The sequence below is a fragment of the Macaca fascicularis genome, chromosome 3 (genome assembly GCF_037993035.2).
Source record: "Macaca fascicularis isolate 582-1 chromosome 3, T2T-MFA8v1.1".
NCBI classification, from domain to species: domain Eukaryota; kingdom Metazoa; phylum Chordata; class Mammalia; order Primates; family Cercopithecidae; genus Macaca; species Macaca fascicularis.
This window is the reverse complement of record NC_088377.1, coordinates 21,267,717-21,279,765: the sequence shown is the minus strand read 5'-3', so window position 1 is coordinate 21,279,765 and position 12,049 is coordinate 21,267,717. Positions and strand designations below refer to the sequence as shown.

The 12,049-nt window shown below is 33.2% G+C and overlaps 1 protein-coding gene and 1 pseudogene across 5 annotated transcripts in view; one reads left to right on the top strand and one right to left on the bottom strand.

Moving 5' to 3' along the window:
- The window catches only part of GABPA (GA binding protein transcription factor subunit alpha), a 37,841-nt gene extending 28,407 nt beyond the window's left edge, over nucleotides 1-9,434 (top strand). For all 5 annotated transcript variants that reach the window (XM_005548894.4, XM_015446943.4, XM_065541466.2 and 2 more), the window contains 3 exons: nucleotides 1,276-1,416; nucleotides 1,661-1,853; nucleotides 5,994-9,434. In XM_005548894.4, the coding sequence (XP_005548951.2) occupies nucleotides 1,276-1,416; nucleotides 1,661-1,853; nucleotides 5,994-6,222 (563 nt within the window). In that variant the 3' untranslated portion in view covers nucleotides 6,223-9,434. The remainder of the gene's footprint in view (nucleotides 1-1,275; nucleotides 1,417-1,660; nucleotides 1,854-5,993) is intronic.
- LOC107129082 (protein LLP homolog pseudogene) lies at nucleotides 62-415 on the bottom strand (annotated as a pseudogene).
- Nucleotides 9,435-12,049: the final 2,615 nt, after the last annotated feature.

Below are 12,049 nucleotides of genomic sequence, written 5' to 3'. Positions count from 1 at the left end.
CATTTGTATACATTCTAATTGATCATCAGTCCCATGTGGCATTTTCCAAGGTTTTAAGAGTCTACCAGGCCAAACCCTTCGCCGCCTTCACTACTTTTGTTTGGCTTTTCCCCTTTTTCTTTTCTCTCACTTTGCATTCAGCTTTATTCTTTACCTTTGGTTCATCCATATTGGGTACTATGCATGCTGGTCTAGAAGAGTCTTTTTGTTTCTCTTAGTATCAGTCTCCATTTTCATGTCATATTTTCCAACTTTTACCTCACATTGCATTTTCTCTTAGCATGTTTGGGTTTCGGTACACCACAGTTGCTATCTCTTAAACATTTTTCATTAAAACATTACTGTCTAGTTTGAGAATCCTTTTAAGCCTGCTGAGCTCTTTGGGGCATTATTTTTTTCCCTTTTCAGCGGACATCTTTCTTTTCCCCTTACACCATAGCTTTTAGCCATGTTTTACCTGAGATACGAACACACACGTCACAAGATCATCCCAACCGGCTAAAATTTTTAATGAAGAATCTGAGATACACAAAAAGTGTAACACCTGTGTACATATAAGAAATAAAATTTTATATACCAAGTTTACCTGTTGTAGATTTCATTTTCCTCTCTCTTACCAGAGAATTGACTATCTTGAATTTTATGTTTATTACTATTTTATATTTTTACCACCTATGTAACCATAAACACTGTATAGCATTGTTTTGCACATGTTTAAGCATTTTCTGTAAAATACATTGTACATATTCTTTTATAACTTTATCATTTGAAAATTACCCATGTTGATACTTGTAGCTGTTTCATTCATTTTCATTGCTGTATAGTATTTTTTAAATGCTGTGAACATCATTGAGTGAATATTTGTAAGAACATGTGTGAGATGTTCATGTCATAGGGTTTCTAAAATCCTTTCAACCTTACTCCAGATACTGCCAGAGTCTCAAAGTGGTGGTATGAATTCTTATTTGTCCACATTTTCTACAATATTTGACAAACTGTTTTTATGAACAAATGTTTTAAAAACAAACATGTTAAAATACTCTGTCTAATGTGTGTGCATCACTGAGTTATTTCCAAACAAGAATACTAGCTCTTACTAAGATGCACAAACTGTAATGCAAGCATTATACTGTACCATCTGACCTTTTTTGTTATTTTGTTTGAAATTGTGGCTTGAGGCTTTTTGTAGTGAAGTACTTTCTTGGGGTAATTCATAGGGCATTAGTTAAACTGATAATGTCTTTCAGTAATTTTTTTTTCCCCTTGTCTTTGCAGCTGTGCAAATTATTCCAGCATCAGTGCAATCTGCTACACCTACTACCATTAAAGTTATAAATAGTAGTGCGAAGGCAGCCAAAGTGCAAAGAGCACCGAGGATTTCAGGAGAAGATAGAAGCTCACCTGGGAACAGAACAGGTATTTTTGTATTTTCTTGTATTTGTAAAATATATCTATCTAATTAGGTATATTTTGTTTTATTTCACTGTATGAAAAATGTGAATTTGGACTATTGCTCTGGTAGTATTTAGACAGCATTTCTAGAAAAACAAAAATTGTTTTTGCCATGGCTGAGATTTGAACCAAAGAACCAGTTTGTTGCCTTTGCCTTGGGCTAATCTATAACACTATAGCCAATGCTTTGTTCCTCTTATCAATTTAGGAAACAATGGCCAAATCCAACTATGGCAGTTTTTGCTAGAACTTCTTACTGATAAGGATGCTCGAGACTGTATTTCTTGGGTTGGTGATGAAGGTGAATTTAAGCTAAATCAGCCTGAACTGGTTGCACAAAAATGGGGACAGCGTAAAAATAAGCCTACAATGAACTATGAGAAACTCAGTCGTGCATTAAGGTAAGCCTTTATTACTGTTTTTTCTGTTATCATGCCTTTCTAAAAAATAGCTGCTGCTTCTAGATGTAAGCATTGTTACGTAATGATATTAAAAACTTGTTCATGTTTTCTTTACAAATTAAAAAACCTTTTTAAAAAGATCTTAATTTTGAGGTACGGTTTTTTTTACAAAATTACTCTAAGATTGTTTTTATCTGATTTGAAAGCATATAATACTGTCAAAAAAAGTTTGATTTTGAGATTTTTATTATTTGCATAGGTGAATTGTTAATTTTTAATGAGTAAGCAGAAACTGTCCTCTGTTTTTACAATTACATGCAAAATATTGACCCGTTTTCTATACAATCTGCCTAAATCTGGATATCCAATCTTTACATTGATACAAACTCCGTAAGTAGTATAAAGTTTTCCGACAGAAATTACTATCAAATTATGCCTACTACAGTGATAGAAATTCAGCAGGTACATTTAAGTATCTGAGAAGGAGGATATATAAGAATATCACAGAATTATGTCTGATTTTTGGGGGGATTGAATATAGTATAGTAGTTCTGCAATTTACAAGTTTTTCTAAATAGCATGCCTTTACTGCTTCTTGTTTCACTTGGCCATTTTCACACTGAAAGATTATAATTTAGCTCACACACACACTCCCCCTTCCCCTTTCTATCCCCTCATCTCAATATCCCAATATGATTATATAGAAATTTTGGTTCAGCGAGTATCATTGTTAGAGTATTATGGCCATGTAACTATTATTACATAGTTGACCGTTATTCTTCTTCTTTTCCTGAATGACCTGTTGTTTCTCAGAGTTCATAACTAAAATGTTTAGTTTTCAATATGCTTATCATTTATCATTCAGTCTCAAACACATTGCCAACTGTCTAAAGATTCTTTGTGTATAATCAGAACTAAAGCTGCCATTTTTGAGAGTTGATGCAGATTGTATACATACAAGACCCCTCAAAATTACAGCGGTAATTTTGATTTTTCAAATCAAACTAAGTTTTTTCATAGAATTTGAAAAGATAATTGTAAAATTTACATGGGACTATAAAGTACCATGGTAGTCAGTGGTCAGGACACCTGAAGATTAGCAAAGTGGAAAGACTTGTCCCACAGGATATTGAGACTGACTCTAAAGTTACAGTAATAAGACAGTTATGCTATTTGCTCAAGACAAATAGGCCATACAGTAGAATAGGGAGCCAAAATAGAACCAGGAATACATAAGCATTTGATTTAAAGAAATGGCAGTGGGGAGAAAACATATGAGGAAACGATCATCTTTTCAATCATCAGTGCGGGGATAATTTACTATCCGTCTTGGGAGAAAAGTAAAAGTTGACCTCTTCCTTACGCCGTACCAAAAATCAATTCCATGTAGCTTGTAGCTCTACCTGTCAAAAATCAATTGCATGTAGCTTGTAGCTCTACCTGTCAAAAGTAAAATAGAAAAGGATGTAGAAATACTTTCATAACTTGTGGTGGTAGGGAGACATTTATGCAGAATCAAAAGGACTGATTATAAAGGGAAAGATCAATAAATTGGACTATATTTAAATTAGGAACTTTTGGTCGTTGAAAGCCTTATTAAGAGAGCCACACATGTCTTACAGAAGTATGTAGAATATCTAACCAATTCTTACGAATCAGTTTTTTAATGGGCAAGAGACTTGAATAGACACCTCAGGCTAGAGATTATCCAAATGGCCAATGAATATATGCAAAGGTATACAGCCTCATTAGTATTCAGAGTAATGCAATTGAAAACCATAATTAAATGGTACAACACACCCCCTAGAGTGGCTACAATTTAAAAGATTGCCAGAACTAAGTGCTGTTGAGGATATGGAGCAATGGGAATGCTTCTACCCTTTTGATAGGAATGCAAATTGTAACAGTTGCTCCCCTAAGCAACTGTTCGATATATATCAAACAGAAGTGTACTTGTATGCCCATACACATGTTCATAGCAGATTATTTGTAACATCCAAATCCCAGAAACAACCAGATATCTATCAACAGTAGAGAAGAAATCATTTATGGTATATTCATACAAGAATACCTTGCATTCTCGAAAACTGAGCTCCTGCTACAAACGAAGACCAGTGAACCTCACAAACATAATGTTCAGTGACAGAATCCAGACCCAAAAGACCAAATTCTGTATGATTACATTTATTCAGTAAAGTTCAAAAAACAGGAAAATTAAATTGCAGTATTTAGGGTTGCATGTTTGGGAGATAAAAATATAAAGAAAAAGCAATGAAATTACTGTCATGGTGCAGGCTTGTGTTTACCTTTTAGAGCCAGGATTTGGGGAATGATTGGGAGGGGACATAAAGGGGATTCTAGATGCTGACAGTGTTGTTTCTTGAGTGATACTTAACAGGGGAATGAATGTTCACTTTGTAATAAGTCACTGAACTGTTCACTTCTGTGTCCTTTTGTGTGATATATTTGCAATTAAAAAGTTTTTTAAAAATACAAGTTCAAAAAAAGGGAAGAAAAGAAATCATATCCGTGAAATACAGGTATTGTGTATCTTTCTACTTTCTTCATTTTAGGGAGGGAACAAGTGGAATAAGTGCTACTGTATACAGTTGTGTGATGCATGTGCTAGATCAAAGGAAGTATTCAGTAAAATTCAAATTTATGTGTGTATATTCTTTTTTATCACCTCTTACCAAGAAATATAATGCCAACTCCTAGAACTGGCATAATCATAGAATATATTTTCCTCCTAGAATTATAAAACCTTTTCCATTTTCCTTTTTTCCCCACGTATAGTCTTATATATTAACGTAGAAATGTTTTAAAGCAATTGAAACGCCTACAGCATTCTTAACTGGATGGCAAGGAATTGTTGGTTTGTGAGCTGAGATCCAAATTCTATACTAATGTAACTGACATAAATGGAAACTACAAGACTGCGCAATGTGTTATATCTCTTACTGGGAAATCAAACATAACTATTTTCCTTTAACTATTCTGGAATTAGGGAAAGATGAGAGTTTCCTGTATATAGGTCAGTCCTTTCATTAATAGACTCTTGATTAAGCCAAGTGACTTTTATCCTGCTAAATGTGATAGTTTATATCAGCGGTACTTTTGCAAATAGTTGTTTCTTTTGTAGTAGCCGTTTGTCAGTGGGCAGTGCAATTTTAAAATAAGGGCTTTGCATTCTGCCAGTCCTGGAAAGAGCTTGACTTGCCTTTTTTTCCTGTTGTTGGAATTAGCAGTACATAGTGTTTGTTTAAATAAAGTCTGTTTTCCAAAGGAAACATAAATCCAACTCCGTTTGCATCTCTATAGAATGCAGCAGTAAACCAGATTTCTAGAATGACTGCTGGAACTCTGCTTGTGTACATTTAGAAATATTGTCTCTTTACAATGCCCTTTTCCTGTTTTTCTGTATCCTCTATTTCGTTTAGACCTTTTCCTTAGACTTAAAGCTCCCTGTTGGGCTTGGATAATTTATCTGAAATTTGGAAAGCATTTACATAGTGAAATAATAAAGATGAAGACATGACTTCATCATATAGGATTCTTTACAAGACAGAAAAGAAGTGGAATATATTCGTTCTTTCATATTATCGATTTTTATTAACATAGCTTCTATTTTGTAGAGGGCTATGTGCCAGTCATTGTATACTAAGCACTTTACAAAGATTATCCCTCTAATCCTCAACAGTGATATGAGGGTGTAAGCACTGTTCACCTCACTTTATAAATGAGGAATAGAAGCTTTGAGAAAATATGACTCCTGTGGTCCAGAAATGTTAGGTTTTGAATCTCGGCTCTGACTCCAAAGCTCTTGTTCTTAGGCTCTTCTACTGCTCTAAAGGTTTTTTGTTTTGTTTAATAATTACTTTTAAATCAATGTTTTATCCTAATTGTTGAAAATACGTTTTGAAAGTTTATAGAGTTTTGGAGTACTGAGCATTGAAATAGTAAATGATGTTTGGATGTGTTTCATTTGATAGTAGCATTAAATATTCTATATAACTTCAGTATTAATTGCTATTGTGGTGGATGCAGTACTCTACTAGGCTTCTGCTTATGGAATAGTCTGTAAATTATTCTAAGTCTCATTTATTTTTTATGAAGTCTCTAATTTTTCTCTTTTTAAAGGTATTATTATGATGGGGACATGATTTGTAAAGTTCAAGGCAAGAGATTTGTGTACAAGTTTGTCTGTGACTTGAAGACTCTTATTGGATACAGTGCAGCAGAGTTGAACCGTTTGGTCACAGAATGTGAACAGAAGAAACTTGCAAAGATGCAGCTCCATGGAATTGCCCAGCCAGTCACAGCAGTAGCTCTGGCCACTGCTTCTCTGCAAACGGAAAAGGATAATTGAGCCCCAGGACATTCTGGGACTCCAAAGTCTTTCTTAAAATGTTTAGAGCAAGTATAGCTCTTACCTTTATTACCGAATTTGAATCTTCTTTTATTTCTAGACTGTACAGTCTGATGCATGATTTTTTTATAAATATTTCATACTCTTGTGAATTTGGATCTTTTTACTTTGAGCATATATTTTAGAATATGTGTATGTTAAAGGATCTCCACAATGTCTGCAGCGTGAAGGCAGGTTCATTGTGGAATAGTTTGTTAACAGTCAGGAAAGCTAAACTGGTCAGTATTAATGTGTAGCCCTACCAAAAATAGCCAGTAGTATCTGAAAATGAAAAATAAATGAAGTATCTCCAGGAAACAGTCTGGCTTAACTATTTTTGAAAATATAACTGTTTCCCCTCTCTGCTGCTTTAGATGTTGCTTTACATAGAACCAGAAAATGGAATTTCTCAGCTAAAGCATGTGTGCCTGTTTCATCTAATCAAGCAGAGCTAAAATGTTCATATCAAATAAATTTATATTAATAAATTACTAAACTAAGAGTATCAGGTTATTTATATATTTGCAAGCAAAGGACAGTAAGAAGTTGACTGGCAAAAAGAACAGTGCTGAAGGAGGAGATCCAGGTTTAAATCTGGCTTATTAACTCAAGCCAATTGTAAGGATTTTCTGTACAGATTATTCATGTCAGACCAAGAATTTAAATTATTTTGAGAGAGGAATTTAATTCTAATAAACCAGCTGTTACAAAAATTATAAAATGATCTCTGTTTTTCCCGTCAGAGATTTAAAAAACTGAAAAGGTATACCTCAACCCAAAAGTAAAGGTTTGGTTTGGTTTGTTATGGCTTCCTTTTTTTTAAAATTACCCTGTAGTGCCAGTTTATTATGCAAAGCAGCTTATATTCCTGTGTTTCTGATAAAATGAAGACTTTAAATTAGTCAGCAGTACTTTACCTTTCAAGGCATTAGTAAATTACTTGCAAATAGTTTTAAAAAGAAAATTCGACCTCTGTTATAGGCAGTCTTCTCTTTAAGATAACTTTTCCACTTTTTTTTCCTTTTCCATATTATATATGTGTATACATATATCTATATATTCAGTTGATTTTATAAACATATATGAAGGCATAAAGATATACAGAAGATTATTCATTTTAAGATTCAAATTAAATAATTCCTGCATATATGACATTCCTTACATAAACTAACACTAAATGGCTAGAAATGTCTTTTTCTTTATTTTCTGTTTTTGTTGTTTAAGGTATTAAGCACAAATTATTATATGAGACTGGCAAGATAGCTATTAATCCTCTTACAGATTTGAGAAGGTTGATTCTCAAATATTTATGCACCTTCTCCTTCATTGTTTTCTTTAAATCTGTCCCCTTAAAAAACTTCTTAAGAGCTCAGTTAATGCTTTTAACTTAACTAGGAGAAAAAGGCATGTTAATACAGGCAAGATGGCATTGTTAGCAATTCTGGTAGTGGTTTGGAATGAATCATAAGAGGCAGGGATCTTAAGGACAAGGAAGAGAGGAGAGAGAGGTAATCTCTTTCTCTGGTAATCTTAACGCATAATTTTACTACAACATGTTCTCTTAATTCATTTATATTATTAAGTCCTTTCTGCAGCTGATACCTGAGCAGAGTAAAATTTGTATGTCCATTATTACTTTTTTGAAAGAGAATATATGAACAAATTATTAGTACAATTTGGGCACTGTGGTTGTAAGAATGTCTGAGTAAAATAACAATATGAAATAATATACAGAAGCTCTAGTGTCAGATAACAAATAGACAGCTAGAAAGGTTTTGCACCATCCTCTTACGGCCTAGGGAGTTGACAAGTTGCTTGTAGTTTTAAAAAAAATAATAAAGTATACCATTCTGGTATATCATCAAGAGCTTAAGAATCTTGGCTTTCATATTTAAAATGCTTTTGGGGAGACATATTAAAATTTTAGCCAAGATGACAGACATGTCTCAATTACATATGTGTGTGTATGTTTTTAAAGCTAGAAACATTAGTTTTAGATCCCTAGAATGAAAATTCTTTTCTCATCTATGCAATTCCCATATGGTTTTTTTAAAATCATATTTTATTCATTTTCTCCCTTTAGCAATTTTCATTTTATTTCTCATAATTTGAACAGAGACAGTTCTCATACATGATCAGATGCTTTTTTTTTTCTTCTTACCATCATTTATGCATGACATAGGTAAAGTAATATGGCTAATTTCTCCAGTTGATTCAAGAAACTCATTACTTTGCCTTAAATTATATGTAAAATATTTGTTTTACTTACAGTTATCAGAAAGCCAGGTAGTTTTTCTTCTTCTATTAAAAGATAACATATTGTGAAAGAAAATAAAATTCATGCTATTCATTCTTTGCTTTGTTTTTATAAATGAATTTTTCATACAATTTACAGTATATTCAAAGGAAGATAAAATTATTGGTCATCATTTGTACCTTAGAAGTACAAGAATTTAAGTAAAAGAAATGTTCCTTTTTGTTTTAAAACTTGTTTTCCATGTGAAGTTTTTATTGAGCCAACTTTCATACATATCTCGCTAGCCTAAAGTCTAAATATTTGTGTTGGCATCAGAAAAACCAATTAGGCAGAATTGCTTTGCGTGGTCGATCTTCAGATAAATTGACTGATCACATTTATTTTTGTATCAGTCTATGTCATTTAATTAGGAAAAATTGTTTAGGTGTTTTCTCCCCTGATTAATGGTGATACTCAAGTATGATACAAAAAGAATTGTACCACCAAATATTTTTGCAAGGTCTGCTGTTTTCCATATTCCTTTTATGCTACTGCCTTTAAGAAAGAACTAGTATCCTTGAAATAGCACAAAAATGTTTTAAAATTAATAATTGCAAAACAAACCTGTGACTAACTTAATGTCTTCAGATCTAAAGGGTGTAAAAATATTGATACTTCAATATTTCACTTGCTGCCAGGAAAAAAAAATTCTCAATCTTTTGTAAATGGGAGGAGGACTTTTGCATACATTTTTACTCTTTAAATAACGACAACGACACTTATACTGTCATAATAACAATTATGTATTTCTTTGTGGTTTTAATTTTTTTTGTAATTTTACATAAAACAGTTATTTTCTATTTTTACGCAGATAAAAAATATTTGTGCATAAAATGTAAAAATAGTAAAATGAGAAAAATAAAACTATTATACAGTATGTTTCTGTGTTGCTTAAAGTTTTTTTTTCCTGAAAACAAAATCTTAAATCCCCAGGATATTTTGTTGGATAGTAATCTGACAGTCCACTTATACATTGTACATATGATTCCCATGCACTTTTTAACTTAAAAGCTGTCAATTTGCGAAGAACATACTTCACTGAACTAAATTTAGTAGGTTAACCTCTTTAAGAAAATGAAATTCCATCTACAAAGCCAAATTGTTTTAGAATAGTAACAGATGAAGTGGTAAGACTGAGTAGCTGTCAGAAGGCAAGCTGATGATTGCTAAATTGTAAACCTTTTGTAAAGCTTTTTTTTTTTTAAACAAACAAAAAATCACCTGTTCATGTTGGCTATCAGCAGATTGCTTCAGCCAGAATCAGAATATAGAAGAATGGATGGAAGGGGTTAGGAAAGAGTGATTCATGCCTGCCTTTATGGTGAAGCAATGATGAAACTTTGATTGACATGCTTAAATAGAAACTTACGGTTAGAAATAAATTGCTTTAAAAATACAAAGTGTAATTGTATCTAGTTTGAAGCGATATCAGCCAGGACGCTAGTGAGGTGTATTTGTTCTCCCAGGACTGCAGTTTTGTGTGTGTACAGCTTTAGAGTTTAATTTGCAAGCCAAATATGTGTTTAAAATGCTTTTTACTAATAATAAACTGACAGTTTTAGAACATTGCTTTTAAAACTTTCTGTAGTAAAGGACCACTTATTTCCAATTTGTCACAAACATTTGTAAAATAAAAACAATTAGTAGCAGGGAGGGGGAAATGGGAAGTTACTGTTTAATGGGCATAGAGTTTCAGTTTCACAAGATGAAAAACTGGAGATGGTTACACAGCTATGAATATGCTTAACAATACCAAACCGTAGTAAAGATGGTTAAGATGGTAAATTTCCTATTGTGTGTATTTTACCACAGTTGAGTTTTTTTTAAAGAATCAATTACAAGAATTTTAAAAATCAGTATTTACCATATTAACAATACAATGGGGGAGGAACATGTTCAACTCAATAGATGCAGAAAAATATACAATTTAACATCCATTCATGATTAAAACTCTCAGCAAACTAGAAGAGAACTTCCTTAACCTGATAAAAAGGTATCTATGGAAAAACCTGTAACAAACATCACATGTTCGTTGCCCCTCACCACTCTGCCTCCCTCCCCACAAGATTTGGGAAACAAATCTGCTTTTATCATTTTTTTTCAGAATTGTATCAGCCTAGCCTGTGAAATAAGGTAAGAGAAGTAAAAAGCATACATAGTGCAAAAAATAAAACTGCAGAAGACATCAGACATGTTAAACGCCCCCAGGAATAGAAAAAGTTGTGAGAATAACAAGGTAAGGTACAAGGTCAATATGCAAAGTTCAATTTTATTTCTACATGCTAGAAACTAATAAATGGAAATTAACATTTAAAAACCACTATTTACAATAATATTGACATGAAATAGGGACAAATAGAGCAAAATTTGTGCAAGACCTATCAATGAAAACTATAGAACTTGCAAAGAAATGAAAGAATGTCTAAGTAGGTGGAGATATAACACCATAATTCTGGATTGGAAGACTCAATTTTGGGTTTTCTTACTTTTCTTTTTGAGACAGTCTCACTCTGTCACCCAAGCTGGAGTACAGTAGTGCTATCTCAGCCCACTGCAACCTCCGCCTGCTGGGTTCAAGCGATTACCATGCTTCAGCCTCCCGAATAGCTGGGATTACAGGCGTGTGCCATGATACCTGACTAATTTTTTGTATTTTTAGTAGAGATGGGGCCTTCGCTATGTTGGCCAGGCTGGTCTCGAACTCCTGACTTCAAGTGATCGGCCTGACTCGGCCTCCTGAAGTGCTGGGATTACAGGCGTGAGCCACCATGCCTGGCCTAAGACCCAATTGTGTAAATGTAAATCTTGTAAATGTTAGTTATTCCTAAATTGATCTATAAATTACATTACAATAAAAATTCTGCCCGTCTTTTTTTGTAGACAAGCTAATCATAAAATTTATGTGTAAATACAAATGACAGAATAGTCACAATATTTTGGAAAAAGAATTAGAGAACTTGCACTGTGCTATATAAAACTTTGCTATATAAAGCTACAGCAATCAAGAAGTGGTATTTAGGTAAGGATAAACATATAGGTCAATGAACAGACTAGGATCCAGAAATGGACCCACATATATGGCTCATTGATTTTTGACAAAGTTGCCAAGGTAATTCAATAGGGAAACGGTAGTTATTTCAACAAATGTTAGAACAACTGCATCTATTCATGGAGAAAAATGAATGTCAACCCTTGCCTCATACCACACATAAAAATTAACACAACGGATTCTAGACCTAAATATAAAATCTAAAACTTACAAAAAATTTTCATAACCTTGGAGTAGACAAAGATTTCTCAGATATTAAAGAAGCAAAACTAGGCTGGATGTGGTGGCTCCTGCCTGTAAATACAGTGCCTTGGAAGGCTGAGGCAGGAAGATTACTTGAGGCCATGAGTTTTGAGACCAGCCTGGGCAACATAGCAAGACCCCATCTCTACAAAAATATAAAAATTAAAATAAAATTCGCTGGGCATGGTTGTGTACGGCTG